The following is a 25,945-nucleotide window of genomic DNA, read 5'->3' on the forward strand; positions in this document are numbered from 1 at the left end:
TTCTGTAACAAAAGTTGGATTCTTCAGTCACTTTAACCGTACTAGAGATGTTTTTTTTCATGAAACCTGTAACATAGAAGGCAAAATGTAAAATATGGACATCATTTTTTTTTATTTTGTCCAATTTCTGTTATTTTTCATCCAGCTGTCTGTCCCTCTGTCAGTCACAAAAAAGATCCAGTGTTTAATTTACAAGTACAATGATTTTTTTTCACAAAACATGGTTTATAGATGGTGGGTTGTTTGGAGATTGTTCAAGTCTTTCTAGTTTTCCATATAGAGAGTATGGTTCAGTAAATATGACAGCTGCCCCTACCTGACTTTTATTGTTTTAAACTTCCTTTTGTAGTACTACTTGATGTTATAATATGTATCAACAGGGTTTGCCATTGCTGAACTTAAAACAGAAGAATTTGGGAGAAAGCCCTGCTCTTGCCAAGAAAGAGACTAAGAAAGAGCCCCAACCCCAGCCACAGGAGGAAGACAGGTATGACTACAGTGAGGTCAAGGTCAAAAATGAAAGTCACAAGGTCAAAGTCACTAGTGATGATCATGAGATCGAGGTCATTGATGATAACGATAATTATAAAATCACTAATGCAAGTCCTTGGTCCAAGGACATTAGGGAGAAGCACACGGGTTTTATGCATGGTTATGGGAGTCCAGTTTCCAAACCTGTTGCTGAAGCTTATGGTCAAACTGAAACTAACTTTGATGATGAAATGACAGAAATCATGAATTTTGATGAATCATTGAAACATTTTGATGATGATGTTATAGCATCAAATGATAAAGTTGAGTTTACAGTTAAATCTGAAAACAGAGGTAAAAGTTTGAAGAATCAGAACACTGGACCAGAGAAGGCAGATAAGAAAAACCTTGACTTCAGCACTGAATTACATGGAGTTCTTGCTGGGTTAAGAAAGAACAAGGAGAAAAAAGCTGTTAAATTTGCTGATCTGGAACCAGAGGAATTCGATGATGATGATGATGATGATGATGATGATGCCGGTTTAGATCAGATGGTTACTGTTGCTTTTGAAAATGAGCTTTACTGAAACCTTGAAAAACATAATTATGATAGTGTGATATATACTGTATGCATATTTATACTTTGTAATATTCATATCTGCATATACAGTTTGCTTAATACTGTGGAGATACTTGTACTTGCAAACTTTTGCTTAGGCAGTAAATTGTGTTGTTTTTTTTGCAAGAACAATGTTTCTAACAGTTGAATCTTATAGCAGTGACAGTTTCCTTATGGGAAGAATATCTTTTGCATTGATGATGCTTCTTTTATATAAATAATAAAACTGCAGTCATGTATTACATTTCATAGACCATCTAAGGTACAGGTATTAATTAGGATTCAGGTTTTATCTAGCAGTCTTATTGTGTAGCTCTATATGTACCGGTAGATATTTTGCTGTGTAATGTTATGTATTAATGATTTTTAAGATGATGTGAATGTGTTTTATTTTATAGTGGGGAAGTTATCTGGTAAGGAAAAACATCAACTTCATTTTGTAAACCTGCAAACTGAACTAGATATACATAAGATGCTGTATTTTGACATTCTTTCTTAACAATATTTGAAAATTCAAAAGTCAAACCTTGGTCTGCTCTTTCCAAAAAAAAAAAAATGTTCTTCTTCAGTGTGTGCTTGATCACTCATCTTAATACATACTGCCTTCATAGTTAATATCTGTCTCAGATTTCTGAGATACCTTGTCTGCATCTTGATCTGACCATGTTGTAGAGTTTAGTTTGCAGTTTCCTGTTGTATTTATTGTAACTTTTGTATCATGTGCACTTTTTACCTTTCTTTTGTGACTCAATAAAAACTTGTTGCACGCATTTTCCTATCTTCCAATTCAGATTTGTTGTGTCTACTAAAAACACACACCTAGATAACTAACCAAAAAGCTTCCATCATACTTTACCTTTTCAAGTACATGTTTTTTGTATGTTACAAAATATGAAACCAAAAAGCTTCCACCCTACTTTACCTCTTCAAGTACATGTCTTTTGTATGTTACAAAATACGTAACCAAAAAGCTTCCACCCTGCTTTACCTGTTCAAGAACATGTCTTTTGAATGTTACAAAATATTTAACCAAGCTTTACCTGTTCAAGAACATGTCTTTTGTATGTTACAAAATATTTAACCAAAAAGCTTCCACCTTGCTTTACCTGTTCAAGAACATGTCTTTTGTATGTTACAAAATATTTAACCAAGCTTTACCTGTTCAAGAACATGTCTTTTGTATGTTACAAAATATTTAACCAAAAAGCTTCTACCCTGCTTTACCTGTTCAAGAACATGTCTTTTGTATGTTACAAAATATTTAACCAAGAAGCTTCCACCTTGCTTAACCTTTTCAAGTACATGTCTTTTGTATGTTACAAAATATGTAACCAAGAAGCTTCCACCTTGCTTAACCTTTTCAAGTACATGTCTTTTGTATGTTACAAAATATGTAACCAAAAAGCGTCCACCCTACTTTACCTATTCAAGTACATGTCTTTTGTATGTTACAAAATACGTAACCAAAATGCTTCCACCCTGCTTTACCTGTTCAAGAACATGTCTTTTGTATGTTACAAAATATTTAACCAAGAGGCTTCCACCCTGTTTAACCTTTTCAACTACATGTCTTTTGTATGTTACAAAATATTTAACCAAGAAGCTTCCACCTTGCTTAACCTTTTCAAGTACATGTCTTTTGTATGTTACAAAATATGTAACCAAAAAGCTTCCACCCTACTTTACCTCTTCAAGTACATGTCTTTTGTATGTTACAAAATACGTAACCAAAATGCTTCCACCCTGCTTTACCTGTTCAAGAACATGTCTTTTGTATGTTACAAAATATTTAACCAAGAAGCTTCCACCTTGCTTTACCTGTTCAAGTACATGTCTTTTGTATGTTACAAAATATTTAACCAAGAAGCTTCCACCTTGCTTTACCTGTTCAAGAACATGTCTTTTGTATGTTACAAAATACGTAACCAAAAAGCTTCCACACTGCTTTACCTGTTCAAGAACATGTCTTTTTTATGTTACAAAATATTTAACACAGAAACTTCCACCTTGCTTAACCTTTTCAAGTACATGTCTTTTGTATGTTACAAAATATTTAACCAAGAGGCTTCCACATTGTTTTCACTTGTATCAAATATACACTGCATGGTTGTTGGAAAAAGGTACTATTAATAGCTTATAAATGTTCTGTTTATATTGTAATTAAGGCTTCTTTGTTATCTCATGCTAACCAGAAGAAAGATTTTCCCCAAACTTTCTCAGTTGCAATCATCTTATCAGTAAGTATGCATTTTAATGAAATCTTTAGAAACTCACTTGGACTTTATACTAAAGCCAGACTTCTAATTTTGGAATATTTGATAAATCAAATTAATATTGTAATATTATACTTTTATAATTTTGTTTAAATTAATGATCAAAGCAACAAAAACAAATGTATACCCAGTTTCAAGTAATTATTTATTTTTTTTATAAAACAATATTTTCATCATGCAAATTGTCAACCTGTAATCAGTGTATATTTTCTGTTTATTTTATCGATAGTGAAATTTTAGAGGAAGATTTGTATGCCAAGGTGGAGAAAAAGAACTGGGAAGAAGAACAAGAACAGTTAAGGAAACAGAAAGGTATTAACAATTCTTTTGTACAGTTACTTTCCTGTTCATAAGTTTACCTTAGACAGATATTTTCATTTTCTTACAAAAAAGTGCACAAACCAAAAGGTATGAACAATTTGTGTTTGTATTTTCATTGTGTTTATAAGTTTAGTTTATTCAGATGTGTTAATTTTACATGCCATTCATAGTTTTCTTGGGGATTGTGTACATGTGTCTGTCTCTTAATCACAAGTTGATAAGTGATTTTTAGCCCTCTCAAACGATTAGCAACCAAAGATTGTTTTACTTCGTTAGTTTTAAAATTTCCCTGCTGGCCATTAATCAGAGATGGTGTTTACATTTTCAGTATTCTCATATAAGGTATACAGACACTAAATAGGAAAATGGTGTGAAAACAATGGTAGTCGCATAATGGCGGTTCCAAATAGTTCTCAGTTTTTTGGGTTTTTTTTGCTCTTTAGAGCTATTTTGCTTATTTTCTTTGCAATTTTTTGCTGAAAACACTTGATAGATCTATGCTGGACATTTAGGAAGCATTTTCATAATGAAATGATAGCATGACAGAATTTGTCATGGAATCTTAGTTCATATACCAACACTACAATTTTGGATCTCATCTTTAGCTGATTTTGCAGTTTGTGTGTTTGACTGAAAGTATTTTTCTGGCATCAAACATGACCCCCACTTTTGATTTTCATTCAGCACTGACAATATTCTTCAGGAAAATGTAAGTTACGTTCATTTAAAATGGGTCCTGCTGTGTGCTGCAGCCGTTGGAAATTTGTCAGTTTTATACAGAATAAAGAAGACCAGTTATTTAGTGTGTTCATGCCTATAAGGGAACATTGGTAAAAATTGAAATCTGACCAGATGAGTGTGTGATTGGGCTGTTTTGATTAGACTTTGATAGAAAATGAAAAATTTATCGCAGGTTTGCTGTTTAAATGGATAAAACCAAAAAATATCTCATTTCCACTGTTTTGGGTGTTTTTTTTTTTTCTAAAAAAAAATGCATATTGTTAGCCTCCTAAATATTGCTAATTTTTAGCAGTCAGAGGTAAGATTGAACAATTTTAACAGTTTAAATATGTAATTTGTGTGCAGATCAGAGTAGAAAATGACAAAACAGCAAAACTAAGCCCCGGTTAGGAAAACTGAAAAGTTATGTCACAACATGCATATAGGTTGCTGGTACATTTCAAATGAAACTAGCACTGTCTTAGAGAAAAAAGTTTTCTTTATAAGCATACTGTTTGCATTGTCCTTGAGTTAGTATTTCAGTCACTACACATCATACTTTACACTTATCTTTGCCATCATGATTTCAGTAGTTTGATCTAAGTGTCATAACTCTTGATGCCCCATTGGTAAAACTATCTCCCTTTCTGTACTTTGACATGTTTTAATACAAATAAGATTGCAACCTTCTGTTTCTTTTATTCTTTTTATGCCCCAGAAAGGAGGCATATTAGTTTTCAACAGTCCGTCCGTTAGTTCGTTCGTTCGTCACGATGTTAACTTTTTGCATGAAGGCACTTTACTCATGAACCACTGCACCCAGGACCTTCAAACTTCACATGCTAATAGTACTTATTGAGTACACGACCCCTATTGACTTTGGGGTCAAAGGTCAAGGTCACCAGGTCAAAGGTCAAGGCGCTGTAGGGGCATTTGTCACCATTAGTGACAGCTCTTGTCGAGTATATTTTTTATTCCTTTTTGTGAAGTGAAAGTGGTGGGATATAGAAATGCTTCTCTCTTTCTTGATATTGTTGCTTATTTTCTCTGAGTGACTTCCACCCATTTTTCTTTAGTTTCAGTTTCTTGATGTTTCATGCATTATATCTAAACCTTCACCTCCTCATCCCCTCCCCTCCACCCCAAACACATTACTGAATAACTAAGTTAAAAAATTCTTTGTTGAATTTAATTATAGTCCTTTTTCGACTCTCGAAAAAAAGTTTGTTAAGGTTTTGCATGCGACTATCAAGCTGTATCCCAGAAACTTCTATATATATTGGATTGAAACTATTTGACTTAGAAAATTTGGTTAACAACTCTCAGTAACAACTCTATATATTGGATAGCAACTTTATACAAGGCTTCCTACTCAACATATATACTAACATATCCATATATTTTTTTTTAAAGTTTTGCTACAATGAAATTAAGTTGTCATCATTGCCTTAATAAAAGTCTTACCCGACTGTATTGAAAGTTGTAGCCTTTGTTTCACATAGAAAGTGTCAGATAGTGAAGTGTACTGTCTTATGGGGAGCTCTTCATGTGAAAGTATATTTTGTTTACAGCTGAGGAAGCAGTGAAAGAACAGTTTCGACAACATGAACTTCAGAAAAAAATGGAGGAAGAAAGGAGGAAGAGGGAGGAACAAGAGAGGAGAGAGGCGGAGGAAGAGGAAGAAAGAATCAGGGAGGAAGAAGAACAGATAAGGAAGGGTAAGAAAGGTGTTAACACTGACCAATCATATACCCGGGTAGTTTTATTATCTTTGTTACTTGAAAGTCAGAGCCATTAAAGCTGGAGAAGTTTATGGTCCTCTTGGTTCTGAAAATGCACAAAGTTATGGCTTTAGGTACTTGGCTGAGAAAATCATTCACAGAGACTACTGGTAAGTCTAATCAGGAGACTGTCTCATAGCAATGGTGTTGGAATGCCTACAGATGAGTGTGAAGATTTCAAATGTTTAAAACAGAAAGAATCATATATGCAATATAAACTATCATAAATAGGTATAATTTAGGTGGATATTTAGCGATTATGATTATACGGTACTGCTGAATTTCTTGCATTTTACATTCCTGTCACATAACTTAAGCTTATAAGTGCTCTTCTGTATATGTTACTCAGACTACGTGATTCATTTCATAAATTTAACATATTGCCTTTAAGTCACTAATTAACTTTACTTTTACTTTTGATGTATAATTCCTAACTAATGGAAACAGAATTTGAAATATTGAAAAGATAGCAATACGGAGTGAGGCAGTTAAGGAGTTGATGATGAAGAGCAGAGTCATTAGAGATAGATAATAATTGTCCTTGTTTTAGTAGAAGAGCGACATTGTCAGAGATAGGAAATAATTATCTCTTTGTTTCAGTAGAAGAGCAGCATTGTCAGAGATAGGAAATAAGTATCTCCTTGTTTCAGTAGAAGAGCAGCATTGTCAGAGATAGGAAATAATTATCTTTTTGTTTCAGTAGAAGAGCAGCGTCGTCAGTTGGAAGAGCTTAGAATACAACAGGAGGAAATAGCTCGAGCAGAGGAAAAAAGGAAAGAAGAGGAGAGAAAGAAAGAAGAAAAAAGAAAGAAAGAAGAGGCAGCTAGAAGACAAGAACAGGAAGAAGAAAGAAAAAGACAAGAAATTATTGCAAAGAAACAACAGGTATATTTTTCACTTTGTTACTTGTTGTATGTATTAGTTTTATCAGAACAGTGGAATTTGTTTAGAAAACTTTCACTGACCCAATAAAACTATTTTGTCATGTGGTAAAACTGTTTCAAAACATAAAAATAGACTGCCATCTAATGTAAGTAATTGTATGTACTGTATTTTTGTATTCAGTATCTTACTTTTATGTGACATTTTGCAGCATTTCGAAAGTAGATGTCATAGTGCTTTAGAAAATGAATAGAACCTGAATGATTGTAAAATGCAAATAATTGTTTTTTTATGTTGTATATGGATATGCATTAACAAGGAAATGAATAAAATTGGTAAATTAAATAATTATTCATTGTATATGTAAAAAATGACTGTATTTTGATAAATTTTCAGTTTAATTTGGGTGTATGTTATGAAAGTTCTAATTTTGCTTTCTCTTTCCTTTCCACCTATGTGCCTTTTTCTATTAATCAGAGCTCCATTAATGTTTTAAGGATATCACCATGCTATTATTTTATTAAGATAATTCAGGTTTAAATTTCATTGAAACACTAATTTATTAATAAAGATAAACTTTTATTAAACTGTAAAGTAATACACAATATTTTACAAAGTTCATAACATAGTAAAAACAGGAAACCCTGTGTAATGCTACTGATGTAAAGTTGTTAAACATGAATCCATACTGACCTGTTTTTATGAAACATAATTTTATTTCACTGTGAAAATAAAAGTGTGAACTATATTATTAGATTCCAATGTCTAAGAAATGCAGGGAGAAGGAGAATGATTTCTATCGTAGAGTACAATTCAATCAAAGACAATGTGATCAGGATAAACAAAATCATCTTTCCTGGCGCCACATTGATTTATATGATATCAGCTCTAAGTCTGTGGTAAAATAATTGAAGAATAAAGCTGTTGTATTTTTTTCACACATTTTTTAAGCAGATTTGTTACACAGTTGTTTCTTTCTTTAAATGCTCACATTATTTTTTTAAGGAAGAATTATTGTGACATGCATTTGTGCTTACACTTGTACATCATACAATTATACATATAGGTTAGTGTTAATAAATGACTGGAAGTAAATGTTGATTTACCAAAATAAATTTCCCAGTAATTTGAGAAATACTGCAATTCCATTGGACAAAAAATAATTTCAAACACTCAATATCATTTATGCAAATGTAGTACATACTGAACTATGTAAGTATCAACTTACTGGGATAAAATTCAGTGGAATCGTCCAGTCACTAAGTAATCCCATAACAAAATATGGTCATTTTAAAAATTTGACCATTTTGTACACCACCAAAAATGATACAACATTGTGATATCACCGAGAGAATAATAAATTAAATTCTTGTTACTTAGGAGACAGCAATTGGCCACACATTTAATTGTTAAAATCTACCCTTTCAGTGTCTTTAAATCTCAAGAATTGGAGAGGCTGAATTAGGTACAAATTTATACAATTGTGTAGTCACTGGTGTGCAAGTGGAGCAGCAAATGGTGCAAGTGGAAAAATGGTGCAATATTTTGAACTTTTTTCTTTTGAAAATAAAGCGATAAAACCCTACTTGATTTTGAGGACATACAAACTACATTTGACAAGACTAGTCAAGTAGAATTAGTGAATTACTCATTGAAGCAAAATTTCTGCACCAAGTTCCACTTTTAAAAATTTTGATATCTCCTAGCTGCTCCTGCTGAACCTCAGCACTCTTTGACTACTCATTGAACATATATAGTTTTTTACTAACATTTCTAAAACAAATGTGTGAAACTATTGTAACAGTAGAAAAATAATGCTACTACTAATATTGCAGGGTTTGCAAAATGGTATCATAACCTTCTTTAATTATCAGCATTTGGTACCTTTTTGCATTAACCCCGCAAATTATGTCATGCTTGTTAACAGTCAATGTGTGCCATAGATATATGTTTGGATATGTTTTGTTTCATTGTAATAGTTTAACTAAATTTTTAGTTGAAACTTGTAGGCTACTAGCAGTAAATAGCTGCTTAGATTTTCCAGTTCAAATTGGGTATTCATTGTCCTGACATAATTATGTGAATATGAAATTTTATTCAAAGAGTTTTACAAGATTTTTAGCTCACCTGTCACAAAGTGACAAGGTGAGCTTTTGTGATCGCGCGGTGTCCGTCATCCGTCCGTCCGTGCGTCTGTAAACTTTTGCTTGTGACCACTCTAGAGGTCACATTTTTCATGGGATCTTTATGAAAGGTGGTCAGAATGTTCATCTTGATGATATCTAGGTCAGGTTCGAAACTGGGTCACATGCCCTCAAAAACTAGGTCAGTAGGTCTAAAAATAGAAAAACCTTGTGACCTCTCTAGAGGCCATATATTTCACAAGAACTTCATGAAAATTGGTCAGAATGTTCACCTTGATGATATCTAGGTCAAGTTTGAAACTGGGTCACGTGCCATCAAAAACTAGGTCAGTAGGTCTAAAAATAAAAAAACCTTGTGACCTCTCTTGAGGCCATATATTTCACAAGATCTTCATGAAAATTGGTCAGAACGTTCACCTTGATGATATCTAGGTCAAGTTTGAAACTGGGTCACGTGCCGTCAAAAACTAGGTCAGTAGGTCTAAAAATAAAAAAACCTTGTGACCTCTCTTGAGGCCATATATTTCACAAGATCTTCATGAAAATTGGTCAGAACGTTCACCTTGATGATATCTAGGTCAAGTTTGAAACTGGGTCACGTGCCGTCGAAAACTAGGTCAGTAGGTCAAATAATAGAAAAACCTTGTGACCTCTCTAGAGGCCATACTTTTCATGGGATCTGTATGAAAGTTGGTCTGAATGCTCATCTTGATGATATCTAGGTCAAGTTTGAAACTGGGTCAACTGCAGTCAAAAACTAGGTCAGTAGGTCTAAAATTATTAAAATCTTTTGACCTCTCTAGAGGCCATATTTTTCAATGGATCTTCATGAAAATTGATCTGAATGTTCACCTTGATGATATCTAGGTCAGTTTCGAAACTGGGTCACGTGCAGTCAAAAACTAGGACAGTAGGTATAAAAATAGAAAAACCTTGTGACCTCTCTAGAGGCCATACTTATGAATGGATCTTCATAAAAACTGCTCAGAATTTTCACCTTGATGATATCTAGGTCAAGTTTGAAACTGGGTCAAGTGCCTTAAAAAACTAGGTCAGTAGGTCAAATAATAAAAAAACCTTGTGACCTCTCTAGAAGCCATACTTTTCATGGGATCTGTATGAAAGTTGGTCTGAATGTTCATCTTGATGATATCTAGGTCAAGTTTGAAACTGGGTCAACTGCAGTCAAAAACTAGGTCAGTAGGTCTAAAATTATTAAAATCTTTTGACCTCTCTAGAGGCCATATTTTTCAATGGATCTTCATGAAAATTGATCTGAATGTTCACCTTGATGATATCTAGGTCAGTTCGAAACTGGGTCACGTCAGTCAAAAACTAGGCCAGTAGGTATAAAAATAGAAAAACCTTGTGACCTCTCTAGAGGCCATATTTTTCATGAGATCTTCATGAAAATTAGTGAGAGTGCTCACCTTGATGATTTCTAGGTAAAGATCAAAACAGGGTCACGTACCTTCGAATACTAGGTCAATAGGTCAAATAATAGAAAAACCTTGTGACCTCTCTAGAGACCATATTTTTCAATGGATCTTCATGAAAATTGGTCAGAATTTTTATCTTGATAATATCTAGGTCAAGTTCAAAACTGGGTCACATGAGCTCAAAAATTAGGTCACTATTTCAAATAATAGAAAAAACGACATCATACTCAAACTGGGTCATGTGGGAAGAGGTGAGCGATTCAGGACCATCATGGTCCTCTTGTTTGTTTTATTCTGCAAATGGGTTTTCATTAAAACCTGGCAGGTTAGCAACAAAATAATTAATTCTAGATTTCTTTTTAGAGACTAGTTTAATAGTTAAGTTAATTAAAGTAAAAATTAGGTACTAGTATTTAAATTTCATGTCAGTTGTATGATATACTGATTTCACCAATGATTTATTTGATAGTTCGCTAAACTATTCAGAGAAAGGGTAAGCTAACACACAGTCCCACTGAACATAACTGACTTATCAGTTAGTAATTAACTTAGCCCAGCTTACTAATTAGTTACAGCATTTTGTTCCAAATCTGGTCAAACCTAAATATAGTTCTTTCTTGATTTAACATTGAAAAGGGTAAAGACCATTATAAAATTTGCTGAAATTTCACTGGTTCCCTGTCCTTACTTAACCAATATGCCTTTGACTTTGGAAGGCTATATACAAATGTATGTATTGCTTTTCCTAGGAAAGATATAAAAATTGAACCTTCTTACAAGAAAAGCCTTGCACATCAAACCATGTATTTTGCACTTGATTTCCATGTAATTGTCGGAGCACACCTGTTACATAATCATATTTCTGTGAATGCAAAACTTATGAAACTTCAACACTAGCTTATTACTTGAATTAGAAGTAATCATATACAAGTACATGTCTATTCTAATAATTTGGAATTAAACTGAAGAGTTCAGCAAACTAACACTGTATTACAAATAATTCACTACTTTAAAATGTTTTTCTTTCATGTTTGTCCACAATTATACTGCTAGTGATAATAGAGACTTGAAATTGCATCTTCAGCATAACCTTTGGTACATCTAAAATTGTGGTATTTCGGATACTGTGAAATCATTAATATTCATGGGGGACTAATTTTCGTGGATTTCGACGAAATTTTATCCCAACGAACAAGTAAAATTCCCATTCATTTTATGTTCAAAAGTTGAAATCCACGAATTCAACTCCCTACAAAATTGCTGTTTGACCAAAACCATGAAATTTCGTGCCCACGAAATTAAATGATTTCACAGTATATTTTATTTCATTCAGTTTTCATGAAATTAAAGAAATTCGACAAGGCTGCATTGCATATAGCTGGATTCTTTCTTTAATGACCTGTAAAAATTCATCTTTCATTTTAAAGCTTAAATGTCTTCCTTCTAAAACTGCTGACTATGCTAGAAAAAACTATCAACATGTAAGGTATCCTCAATATTTTGGAGATAATTCATCTTTCCTTGCAGTCAGCGGTGTTAGCTGGAAGATCTGGACCCTCAAACTCCATGAAACCTACTCTTCTAGGAGCTGCACCGGGTGCACAGGTATGTTAAAAGCTCATTATATATAGTAAGCATATGGTTGATAGGGCACTTATTTACCTGTAATCACAATAAGAAGCTCCAGGTTACCAAGTTAGCTCTTTAGTTAGTTTTGTTAAAGCCATATTTCAATAGTACATGTACCTATGAATTGAGCTATATGCAGTGGCAAGGAAACTTTATTTTCTGCAGCATATAGGCTACTAGTAGCCCAAAAACAACCAGTGTTTCTGGAATTCTTGCCTAGGTTAATCTGTTCTGTACTTGTAAGTTAACACTGTACTGGAATCAGAACTCAGAATGACAATTGACCTTGTACATGATGTCTACAATCTAGTCATCAGAATGAACATATGCCTTATGTGTGAACTGAACCTAGAAGTATTGTGCTTGACCTATTTAGCACACTGGGCAGGGTAGGGGTAGAGTAGTGTCAGGACATACATTTTATATACCCGGTGTACCTATTTTTGTGATGTATAAAAGATGAAGAAGTTTGATTGTATACCATACTTATTTCAGCTGATTGTAGTAATGTCAGTTCATATTTTTTGCAGACATCATTTGGAGGTGGTGGTAAAATGAAAGAAGTTGTAGTGATTTTGGTAAGTCCAGTGAGTTTCAGCGTCATCATAATCATCACATCATCATCATTATCATAATCATTACATCATCATCATCATCATCATCATATCATCTTCTTTAGGAATTGGTTCCCTCCATGTAGTGATTTCTTGATATGGTTAAAACTGTGCGTGATCAGCAGACAGTCTTTGAAAAATGAAAGTATTGCCTCTGTTTATATAAAGGTTAAAAGTATGAAATAAAGATGTGTATCTAGAAGGGTGAGATGCCAGAGTAGGCCAGAAGAACTCTTTTTTTTCGACAGTGTTATGGTGGTCTGCAGGAGGTTAATCCACAAAGAGTTAGTGGCAGGATTCTTTGCAGTCTCCAAAGTCAGAGTGCTTTCTTGCTAGCTGTATAATTCCATAACCAATCAATTGTGAAAATCAGACATAATACATATTTTTATACATTAGAAAAGTTTGTCAAGACAACATACTAATATTTGAAAGCATACTCAGAAGATGTCCTGTAAAAAATTCAAACCATTTCTAAAGATATGTAAAAAAAACTGAATTATTTAAGCATCTGCCATACTTTTTATTAAAATCATGCTTTCCTTAAACAAACTTTATTACACTTTCCTGTCAGCATTTTAATAAATTGGTAGTAACACAATGGTTATTGATGGAGAGGTTGTACATATTAGTTAAAGGACAAGGAATGTCTGACAGTAAGTTAATTTTATATGAAAGTCAACTGCAAGCCTTTCATAACGCTGAAAGAATTTTTAAAATCGGACCACTATTGAAAAAGATATGGCAGTTTGAAATTTAGGAAAATGGCTGATCATAGAGGCAGCCATTTTAGTGTGTTTGTGACATCATTTACACACTGCTGAATTCTTTATTTAGCAAATAATCTTTTAAATGATTATTTTCTTATGTTTCTTGAGTGTAAGATGTAAACATTGTAATTTCTTTCATTATAGCTGGAAAAAGTCGAGACATTATTTTACAGAAATATGTAAATACAGGTCAAATATGTAAAAAGTCGAGACATTATTTTACAGAAATATGTAAATCCAAAATAAATCTGGCATTTTGTTTTTTGTTGCCATGGAAACAAAATGGCCACCATTTTGATCAAATATTAAAACGCTTATAACTGTCTCATTCTTAAGCCGATTTTGAAAGTTTTTTCACTTCTTTGAATGATTTTAGAAATCCTAAAAGAAGAAATTAACATAAGAATAACATTTCCTTTCCCTTTAACTTATCTGGTAACACTGGAGACAAAATAAAAAGATGATTACTAGCCTACATATTCAAAAGAAGACAAATCATGGAATGTGGTACAAAAATCATGCATATCAGCCTAAAAAAACTTACTTTAGGTGATTGGAATATATTAATAATGTACATGTAATTTTCAGGAGGAAAGCACACCTTTAGATATTGAGATTGAAGGTGGTACAGACTCTCCACTTGGAGGGAAAATTGTCATTTCAGAGGTCTTCCCAGGAGGTGCTGTAGATAAAAATGGTAGGTGGAATTCATGCAGTTATAAATTTGTATTTATCAGTCCAATGGTGTAGTCTTTAGAAGTTTCCCTTTTCTGCAAATATAAATGTGCAGTTCCATTTTGAGGACTGTAGTTATTTGTGCGGTGTCAAAACATCTTGCTTTATAGTGAAAAGTTCGAAGAAGTAGCTCATGTGGCTGACAATTCATCCCCGACCCCGACTAGCACAGGCATCTTTGGTCCTTTGGTCTACGTAGCTCCCCATTTTCCTGTGAAAAAAATGGAATTCTGGCAATTAAGTTGGAAAAGATGATGAAAGTAATGATTCTGTCTAAGTTTGTGGTCCGAACTACTTCCAGTTGGTTAAATATAATAGAAAGAAATAGATCTTGAGTTCTGTTGTTGATAACGGAATGTTAGAATATTTGTTCGCATTGCTAACCGAACATTCAAATACCAATATTGCTATTTGTTGCCATGCCTTTTGACAGAATATGCATTTTTTCTGAATTCAGGCAAGATAAAGAAGGGTGATCAGATTCTGAAGGTAAACGGTGAGAGTTTGGACAGTATCAGTCTGGCAGACGCTAATGAGAAACTCTGGCAGGTAGAACAAGAATGTCTCCCAGGGGTAGGTAGAATACAGTTTTATTGTCTTTAACCTTTAGCCTGCTGGTGGCAAGTGATTTTGCCTTTGCGACCAGTGCAGACCAAGATCAACCTGCACATCCATGCAGGCTGATCATGATCTGCACTGTTCACTGTTCAGTCTGTAAATTTTCAGTGAACACCCCTTTAAGTAATAAGTGGTACTGCCCAAATTGAATAATGGACCAGTCCATTTTAGAAATACAGCAGGGTAAGGGTTAAAATTGTGTCCTTACTGCCTTAAGGTAGTTCTGCATATTTGATAAACCAGAAGTGATGGGGTAACGTCATTTATCTGGAAAACGTAGAATAAAACCTGGATTTGGCGTACGGAAATGAAAATCATTTTATGAATTAATGGCAACTAGTGAGTTAATTTATTACAATGCACTGTTACTATCTTTTTAAAGTTTAAATATGATAATAAAACATCTGATGTTAAATAATTCAAAATAATGTCTTAAAATTAGCATGAAATGTGCGGTTCGCTTTAATCATGGTCAGATATCTCAAAAATAAGCACACAGACCTCTACATTTTATTTACCACATTAAAGGCCACATGTTTATTTAGGATTGTGAGAAGTTTCATAAAAATATACTGTAGAAAAATGTCTATTCGCGAATATCTTATGAAAGTTATGATTTTCAAATAGACTCCCATTATGAAAAATTGCGTGAGGCCTAAATTTTTCATATCAGTCTAGCAAAAAATTAAGCACCATGACCCTATCTTTTTTATTTGCTGCGTTATCTAAGTATATTCTGAAGTTTTGAAAAATCGGGGTTTAATCAAATTCTACTTTGTAGAAAATATTTCGATCTGAACGTGCAGAACTACCTTAATATCTGTTGACAAAGTTAATTAAATGAGACAAAGACATTTTTAAGGGGACCTCTGTTGCTGATTGATCAAAATTTGTCAACAAATCACTTGCCCCTCACCTCTGTTGGTTCAAGCCCTGCTAATATATCATCATGTAAGCCTTCCAGCTGGTTTGCAGATGGTTTGTATTACTACCTTAGTGCCTGAAGTAATGTCTAGAGGGGAACCTTGGGTCTTCCTCCACCATATAAGCTGGAAAGCTACCATATCAACTGAACTGTGCTGCTGTGACTTAAAACCCAACAAAAACGAAGATAAGCTTTTAAATTTTTGCTTTCTGTTAAGTAGTGCAGTAAATCTTCACTGACCATTTCCTTTCTGTATCAGATAAAACTAGAGTGCCTTCTTTTGTGTTTCAGGATGGCATTACGTTTGTTGTTGTAGAATCTGACTTGAATCACGATGATGAAGTGTAAGTATTGGAGTCCTGTTACTAATATGTTGTTAATTTTTACAATCAGGGGTTCAGGCTGATTGAAAAATTACAGCAATATTATAAAATTTAATTTGGAGACAGGTTTTAGAATACAAGCTTTTTTTAGTCAGCTTGGAGTCAGCAAGTTGGTTTTTGAGTTTTTATACTTGTTTCCTTATTTGTTTCTGAGTGAACCATGTTGTCCGTAGAGAGAGACATTTCTTTTCTGTTTCACTGTCTCAATAGTATTAATGAATTGAACTCCTCAACAAGTTTTTTTGACATGTTTCTAAATCATAAGATTTGTCAGTCGGTCCCTATTTTCATGTTCATAATTTTACTGACTATTAACATCTTGGATAACATCTCAAATTACATAATTATACTGAAGCACTACAGCTATATTATGGTATTGAAGTACAGACACATAGACTAATAATTCTTCTCTTTCTCTATCTAAACAGGCTTTCTAGAGGTAAAATGACATTGTTCACTTAAATGCATGCAAATATTGTTATCACAGAAACTGTACTGGATATATTTATGATGGCGCTAATGTCTTTTCTACCAATTAAAATACGATAGTTGAAAACTATATGAAATGTTGCAGTGTGTATACAGCTAGTTTCAGTATCTTTAACTTTATTGAGACTACCTGGTTAGTTTGGAAAGAAGTTCCAAGAATTATCTATCTAGAAGTTCCATATTCAATGGTAACCATGTCAGACATACAGTTTTTATATATTGGTAACTAAAATGCTATTTAAAGGTGTACTAACAAAACTTAATCACATAATCTGTATAACTAAATACACCGTTTTGTACATTTCAGTACCTTCTTCTGACTTGGATCATCTGGAAGTGGACAAGCAAAGTGTTTACTCAGAACAATACAGTATATATTCTAGTGATAGTGTTCCTATTACATATATCCACTAGTGTCTCATACTAGTATTTAGCCTCTACAACAACCACAGGCGACAAGAAATTCCTGTCAGCCATATATTGAAAATTAATTATAAGTTTCTCTTAATACTTTTATTTTGAACTCTTTATACAATATACTAAAACAAAATTGTCAACGTTATGTGTTGAAAATTGTAAGATTCAGCATAAACAGTCAAATCAGTGATTTTAAGTGGTTGTGCCAAACAAGGAAAAAGATACCACAAACACTACATAGCAAGTGCACAGTTCATAGGGTTTTTATTTTTCAATGGTTGTACCTACTTTCCCCCTAAATTTTGGTTTCCTGAAGCATAAATAAAAGGAAGGACTTCACAAAATGACCAGATAGTAATTTCCACCTGGGACTAAGCCACTGTTTTTTCAACAACATTGATGTACACTATATCGGCTGTTCACAACGTTCATCCATCTTTTATCAGCAATGATCTTTTTTAAAACTGTTACTATAATAATGATGTAATTTTTTGTACACCATTTTTAATTAAAATCAAATTCATGCCAGGTTTTCAGTATTATATACAAAAAAATGTACTGTTAAATTATCATTCATTGTGGACTTAATTTTGTGAGTTTCATAGTTTTGTCAATCCAGATGAATGAATAAAACTCCAATATACCTGTATGATATCTTTAAATTTTAAATCTTGTGTCGGTGCGACGTTAAACCCAACAAAATAAAAAATAAAAATTAAATTTTAAATCCACAATTCAAGTAATCAAGAAATGGTTTTGGTTGAAACTGAAATTTGATGCAAATGAACTTGAATTATTTCCTGGTGGTCTCGATTCAATATTTCCCTATCAAGGGTTACATGCCTGGTGATGAAAAGGAAATGCATGCATAGGAAATACTCTTTACTATGGTGGCTGATTTAGGTAATTTTATTATGTCACATTGGCAGGTGTGTGGCTTTTGTAGTACATATTGTTGTGTCATCCTGGCGCCCGCACTGTCAGCATTGTTAGTTTCATCTTATGTTGGCGCGCCCACCAAAAAGACACACAAAACTTTGTTTCGTTACAGTGCACTGGTGAGCATGCGAGGGCAACAAAACAAACTGCTGCATAAACCACCATTTAAGCTGGAAAAACATCAAAGTGCTTTTGAAAAAGTGCCTGTCTTTCCATAATGCATATTTAAATGTCTACTTTTCTAACTGCACTTTTTTTTTTTCCATTGATACCTTTGTCAGATATTGACATATTTCAATGAAAATTTGCCAGCAGATTGAATGATCATTTCAAGTAAATAAGAGGACCATGATGGTCCTGAATCGCTCACCTCTTCCCACATGACCCAGTTTTGGGTATGACGTCATTTTCTTTATTATTTGACATAGTGACCTAGTTTTTGAGCTCATGTGACCCAGTTTTGGACTTGACCTAGATATTATCAAGATAAAAATTCTGACCAATTTTCATGAAGATCCATCGAAAAATATAGTCTCTAGAGAGGTCACAAGGTTTTTCTATTATTTGACCTATTGACCTAGTTTTCGAAGGTATGTGACCCTGTTTTGAACTTTACCTAGATATCATCAAAGTGAACACTCTCACTAATTTTCATGAAGATCTCATGAAAAATATGGCCTCTAGAGAGGTCACAAGGTTTTTCTGTTTTTAGCTCACCTGTCACAAAGTGACAAGGTGAGCTTTTGTGATCACGCGGTGTCCGTCGTCCGTGCGTGCGTCCGTAAACTTTTGCTTGTGACCACTCTAGAGGTCACATTTTTCATGGGATCTTTATGAAAATTGGTCAGAATGTTCATCTTGATGATATCTAGGTCAAGTTCGAAACTGGGTCAAGTGCCTTTAAAAACTAGGTCAGTAGGTCTAAAAATTGAAAAACCTTGTGACCTCTCTAGAGGCCATATATTTCACAAGATCTTCATGAAAATTGGTCAGAATGTTCACCTTGATGATATCTAGGTCAAGTTCGAAACTGGGTCACGTGCCATCAAAAACTATGTCAGTAGGTCTAAAAATAGAAAAACCTTGTGACCTCTCTAGAGGCCGTACTTGTGAATGGATCTCCATAAAAACTGCTCAGAATGTACACCTTGACGATATCTAGGTCAAATTTGAAACTGGGTCACGTGCCTTCAAAAACTAGGTCAGTAGATCAAATAATAAAAAAATCTTGTGACCTCTCTAGAGGCCATACTTTTCATGGGATCTGTATGAAAATTGGTCTGAATGTTCATCTTGATGTTATCTAGGTCAAGTTCGAAACAGGGTCATGTGCGGTCAAAAACTAGGTCAGTAGGTCTAAAAATAGAAAAACCTTGTGACCTCTCTAGAGGCCATACTTGTGAATGGATCTCCATAAAAATTGGTCAGAATGTTCACCTTGATGATATCTAGGTCAAGTTTGAAACTGGGTCACGTGCCTTAAAAAACTAGGCCAGTAGGTATAACAAGAGGACCATGATGGTCCTGAATCGCTCACCTATCCCCACATGACCCAGTGTTGAACTGAGTATGACGTCATTATTTCTATTATTTGACATAGTGACCTAGTTTTTGAGCACATGTGACCTAGATATCATCAAGATAAAAAATTCTGACCAATTTTCATGAAGATCCATTGAAAAATATGGCTCTAGAGAGGTCCCCAAGGTTTTTCTATTATTTGACCTAATGGCCTAGTTTTTGAAGGCACGTGACCCACTTTTAAACTTGATCTAGATATCATCAAGGTGAACATTCTCACCAATTTTCATGAAGATCTCGTGAAAAATATGGCCTCTAGAGAGGTCACAAGGTTTTTCTATTTTTCGACCTACTGACCTAGTTTTTGACCGCACATGGGCCCAGTTACAAACCTGATCTAGATATCATCAAGCTGAACATTCTCACCAATTTTCATGAAGATCCGTTGAGAAATATGGCCTCTAGAGAGGTCACAAGGTTTTTCTATTTTAGACCTACTGACCTAGTTTTTAACCCCACGTGACCCAGTTTCGAACTTGACCTAGATATCTTCAAGGTAAACACTGACCAATTTTCATGAAGATCCATTGAAAAATATCGCCTCTAGAGAGGTCACAAGGTTTTCTATTTTTAGATCTACTGACCTAGTTTTTGACCGCACGTGACCCCGTTTCAAACTTGACTAGATATCATCAAGATGAACATTCTGACCAATTTTCATGAAGATCCATTGATAAATATGGCCTCTAGAGAGGTCACAAGGTTTTTCTATTTTTAGAACTACTGACCTAGTTTTTAACCCCACATGACCCAGTTTCGAACTTGATCTAGATATCATCAAGGTGAACATTCTGACCAATATTCATGAAGATCTCATGAAAAATATGGCCTCTAGAGAGGTCACAAGGTTTTTCTATTTTTAGATCTACTGACCTAGTTTTTAACCCCACGTGACCAGTTTCGAACTTGACTAGATATCATCAAGGTGAACATTCTGACCAATTTTCATGAAGATCCATTGAGAATATGGCCCCTAGAGAGGTCACAAGGTTTTTCTATTTTTAGACCCAATGACCTAGTTTTTGACCCTACGTGACCCCGTTTCGAACTTGACCTAGATATCATCAAGGTAAACATTCTGACCAATATTCATGAAGATCTCATGAAAAATATGGCTCTAGAGAGGTCACAAGGTTTTTCTATTTTTAGACCTACTGACCTAGTTTTTGAACCCACGTGACCCAGTTTCGAACTTGACCTAGATATCATCAAGGTGAACATTTGACCAATTTTCATGAAGATCTTATGAAATATATGGCCTCTAGAGAGGTCACAAGGTTTTTCTATTTTTAGATCTACTGACCTAGTTTTTAACCCCACGTGACCCAGTTTCGAACTTGACCTAGATATCTTCAAGGTAAACACTCTGACCAATTTTCATGAAGATCCATTGAAAAATATCGCCTCTAGAGAGGTCACAGGTTTTCCTTTTTAGATCTACTGACTAGTTTTTGACCGCACGTGACCCAGTTTCAAACTTGACCTAGATATCATCAAGGTGAACATTCTCACCAATTTTCATGAAGATCCATTGATAAATATGGCCTCTAGAGAGGTCACAAGGTTTTTCTATTTTTAGACCTACTGACCTAGTTTTTGACCCCACATGACCCAGTTTCGAACTTGACCTAGATATCATCAAGGTGAACATTCTGACCAATATTCATGAAGATTCATGAAAAATATGGCCTCTAGAGAGGTCACAAGGTTTTTCTATTTTTAGATCTACTGACCTAGTTTTTAACCCCATGTGACCCAGTTTCGAACTTGACCTAGATATCATCAAGGTGAACATTCTGACCAATTTTCATGAAGATCCATTGAGAAATATGGCCTCTAGAGAGGTCACAAGGTTTTTCTATTTTTAGACCTAATGACCTAGTTTTTGACCCCACGTGACCCAGTTTCGAACTTGACTAGATATCATCAAGGTAAACATTCTGACCAATATTCATGAAGATCTCATGAAAAAATATGGCTCTAGAGAGGTCACAAGGTTTTTCTATTTTTAGACCTACTGACCTAGTTTTTGAACCCACGTGACCAGTTTCGAACTTGACCTAGATATCATCAAGGTGAACATTCTGACCAATTTTCATGAAGATCTTATGAAATATATGGCCTCTAGAGAGGTCACAAGGTTTTTCTATTTTTAGACCTACTGACCTAGTTTTTGATGGCACGTGACCCAGTTTCGAACTTGACCTAGATATCATCAAGATGAACATTCTGAGCAACTTTCATAAAGATCCCATGAAAAATGTGACCTCTAGAGTGGTCACAAGCAAAAGTTTACGGACGCACGGACGGACGACGGACGACGGACACCGCGCGATCACAAAAGCTCACCTTGTCACTTTGTGACAGGTGAGCTAAAAATAGAAAAACCCTGTGACCTCTCTAGAGGCCATATTTTTCATGAGATCTTCATGAAAATTAGTGAGAATGTTCACATTGATAATATCTAGGTAAAATTCAAAACAGGGTCACCTACCTTCGAAAACTAGGTCAATAGGTCATATAATAGAAAAACCTTGTGACCTCTCTAGAGACCATATTTTTCAATGGATCTTCTTGAAAATTGGTCAGAATTTTTATCTTGATAATATCTAGGTCAAGTTCAAAACTGGGTCACATGAGCTCAAAAACTAGGTCACTATGTCAAATAATAGAAAAAACGACGTCATACTCTAAACTGGGTCATGTGGGAAGAGGTGAGCGATTCAGGACCATCATGGTCCTCTTGTTATACCTACTGGCCTAGTTTTTGACTGCACGTGACCCAGTTTCGAAACTGACCTAGATATCATCAAGTTGAACATTCAGATCAATTTTCATGAAGATCCATTGAAAACTATGGCCTCTAGAGAGGTCAAAAGATTTTAATAATTTAAGACCTACTGACCTAGTTTTTTAATCGCAGTTGACCCAATTTCAAATATGACCTAGATATCATCAAGATGAACATTCAGACCAACTTTCATACAGATCCCATGAAAGGTATGGCCTCTAGAGAGGTCACAAGGTTTTTTTTATTATTTGACCTACTGACCTAGTTTTTTAAGATACGTGACCCAGTTTCAAACTTGACCTAGATATCATCAAGGTGAACATTCTGACCAATTTTTATGAAGATCCATTGAAAAATATGGCCTCCAGAGAGATCACAAGGTTTTTCTATTTTTAGACCTACTGACCTAGTTTTTGACTGCACATGACCCTGTTTCGAACCTGACCTAGATATCATCTAGATGAACATTCAGACCAACTTTCATACAGATCCCATGAAAAATATGACCTTTAGAGAGGTCACAAGGTTTTTCTATTATTTGACCTACTGACCTAGTTTTTGAAGGCACGTGACCCACTTTCGAACTTGACCTAGATATCATCAAGATGAACATTCAGACCAACTTTCATATAGATCCCATGAAATATATGGCCTCTAGAGAGGTCACAAAGTTTTTCTATTTTTAGACCTACTGACCTAGTTTTTGACCGCACGTGACCCAGTTTTGAAAAAAGACCTAGATATCATCAAGATGAACATTTAGACCAACTTTCATACAGATCCCATGAAAAATGTGGCGTTTAGAGAGGTCACAAGGTTTTTCTATTATTTGACCTACTGACCTAGTTTTTGATGGCACGTGACCCATTTTCGAACTTAACCTAGATATCATCAAGGTGAACGTTCTGACCAATTTTCATGAAGATCTTTTGAAATATATGGCCTCTAGAGAGGTCACAACGTTTTTCTATTTTTAGACCAACTGACCTAGTTTTTGAAGGCACGTGACCCAGTTTCGAACTTGACCTAGATATCATCAAGTTGAACATTCTGACCAATTTTCATGAAGATCTTATGAAATATATGGCCTCAAGAGAGGTCACAAGGTTTTTCTATTTTTAGACCTACTGACCTAGTTTTTGATGGCACGTGACCCAGTTTCGAAACTGACCTAGATATCATCAAGATGAACATTCTGACCAACTTTCATAAAGATCCCTTGAAAAATGTTACCTCTAGAGTGGTCACAAGCAAAAGTTTACAGACGCACAGACGACGGACACTGCGCGATCACAAAAGCTCACCTCGTCACTCTGTGACAGGTGAGCTAAACAAGAGGGCCATGATGGCCCTGTATCGCTCACCTGAGTACCATTGCTCAAAATGATATGATCAAGTTTTGACATAGAGCACATAGGCATACACAGGATAAACATTTTCTTGTAACAGCCCCTTTTGACCTAGTCAGGGCCATTTCCATACCAAGTTTGAGGGTCCTAGGCTCAAATTATCGCTCACCTGACCTATTGACCTAAAGATCATCAAGATTAACATTCTGACCAAGTTTCATTAAGATATGGTCTAAATGTGGCCTCTAAAGTGTTAACTAGCTATTCCTATGATTTGACCCAGTGACCTAGTTTTTGACCCAACATGACCCAGATCGAACTTGACCTAAAGATCATCAAGTTTAACATTCTGACTAAGATTCATGAAGATACAGTCATAAATGTGGCCTCTAGTGTTAACAAGCTTTTCCTTTGATATGACCTAGTGACCTAGTTTTTGAACCCACCTGACCCAGATTTAAACTTTACCTAAAGATCATCAAGATTAACATTCTGACCAAGTTTCATTAAGATATGGTCATAAATGTAGCCTCTAAAGTGCTAACTAGCTTTTCTTTTGATTTGACCTGGTGACCTAGTTTTTGACCCGACATGAAACAGATTCGAACCTGTCCTAAAGATCATCAAGTTTAACATTCTGACTAAGTTTCATGAAGATACAGTCATAAATATGGGCTCTAGAGTTAACAAGCTTTTCCTTTGATTTGACCTTGTGACCTTTTTTTTAACCCCACCTAACCCAGATTTGAACTTGAGCTATAGATCATCAAGATTAACATTCTGACCAAGTTACATCAAGATATGGTCATAAATGTGGCCTCTAAAGTGTTAACTAGCTTTTCCTTTGATTTGACCTGGTGACCTAGTTTTGACCCGACATGACCCAGATTCAAAATTATCCTAATGATCATCAAGTTTAACATTCTGACTAAGTTTCATGAAGATACAGTCATTAATGTGGCCTCTAGAGTGTTAACAAGCTTTTCCTTTGATTTGACCTGGTGATCTAGTTTTTGACCCCACCTAACCCAGATTTGAACTTGAGCTATAGATCATCAAGATTAACATTCTGACCAAGTTTCATTAAGATATGGTCATAAATGTGGCCTCTACAGTGTCAACTACCTTTTCCTTTGATTTGACCTGGTGACCTAGTTTTAGATCCTACATGACCCAGATTCAAAAAGGACCTTAAGATCATCAATATTAACATTCTGACTAAGTTTCGTGAAGATACAGTCATAAATGCGGCCTCTACAGTGTTAACAAGCTTTTCCTTTGATTTGACCTGGTGACCTAGTTTTTGACCCCAGATGACCCAATATCAAACTCGACCAAGACTTCATTGAGGATAACACTCTGATCAAGTTTCATTAAGATTGGGCCAAAATTGTAACATCTAGAGTGCTAACAAGCTTTTTCTTTGATTTGACCTGGTGACCTAGTTTTTGACCCCAGATGACCCAATATCAAACTCGACCAAGACTTTATTGAGTATAACACTCTGATCAAGTTTCATTAAGATTGGGCCAAAATTGTAACCTCTAGAGTGTTAACAAGCTTTTTCTTTGATTTGACCTGGTGACCTAGTTTTTGATCCCAGATGACCCAATATCGAACTCATCCAAGATTTTATTGAGGGTAACATTCTGACTAAGTTTCATTAAGATTGGGCCAAAAATGTGACCTCTAGAGTGTTAACAAGCTTTTCCTTTGATTTGACCTGGTGACCTAGTTTTTGACCCCAGATGACCCAATGTCGAACTGGTCCAAGATTTTATTGAGGGTAACATTCTGACCAAGTTTCATTAAGATTGGGCCAAAATTGTGACCTCTAGAGTGTTAACAAGCTTTTCCTTTGATTTGACCTGGTGACCTAGTTTTTGGCCCAAGATGACCCAATATCGAACTCATCCAAGATTTTATTGAGGTTAACATTCTGACCAAGTTTCATTAAGATTGGGCCAAAAATGTGACCTCTAGAGTGTTATCAGTCAAATTGTTGACGACGGATGGACAAGGACGGACACAGGGTGGTCACTTAAGCTAAGCACT

The 25,945-nt window shown here is 34.8% G+C and overlaps 1 protein-coding gene across 4 annotated transcripts in view; it reads left to right on the forward strand.

Annotated features, from left to right (window-relative positions):
- The window catches only part of LOC123536749 (harmonin-like), a 78,743-nt gene extending 60,864 nt beyond the window's left edge, over positions 1-17,879 (forward strand). For 2 of the 4 annotated variants that reach the window (XM_045320140.2, XM_045320138.2), the window contains exons 11-22: positions 381-487; positions 1,489-1,503; positions 3,593-3,675; positions 5,976-6,122; positions 6,886-7,070; positions 11,120-11,143; positions 12,178-12,255; positions 12,810-12,857; positions 14,252-14,360; positions 14,856-14,971; positions 16,233-16,285; positions 17,121-17,879. In XM_045320140.2, coding sequence (XP_045176075.2) covers positions 381-487; positions 1,489-1,503; positions 3,593-3,675; positions 5,976-6,122; positions 6,886-7,070; positions 11,120-11,143; positions 12,178-12,255; positions 12,810-12,857; positions 14,252-14,360; positions 14,856-14,971; positions 16,233-16,285; positions 17,121-17,133 — 978 coding nt within the window. In that variant the 3' untranslated portion in view covers positions 17,134-17,879. The remainder of the gene's footprint in view (positions 1-380; positions 488-1,488; positions 1,504-3,592; positions 3,676-5,975; positions 6,123-6,885; positions 7,071-11,119; positions 11,144-12,177; positions 12,256-12,809; positions 12,858-14,251; positions 14,361-14,855; positions 14,972-16,232; positions 16,286-17,120) is intronic. The other 2 variants (XM_045320141.2, XM_045320143.2) reach the window with 2 other exon arrangements.
- The last annotated feature ends 8,066 nt before the right edge of the window (positions 17,880-25,945 follow it).

The sequence above is a fragment of the Mercenaria mercenaria genome, chromosome 17, assembly GCF_021730395.1.
Source record: "Mercenaria mercenaria strain notata chromosome 17, MADL_Memer_1, whole genome shotgun sequence".
Lineage (NCBI taxonomy): Eukaryota > Metazoa > Mollusca > Bivalvia > Venerida > Veneridae > Mercenaria > Mercenaria mercenaria.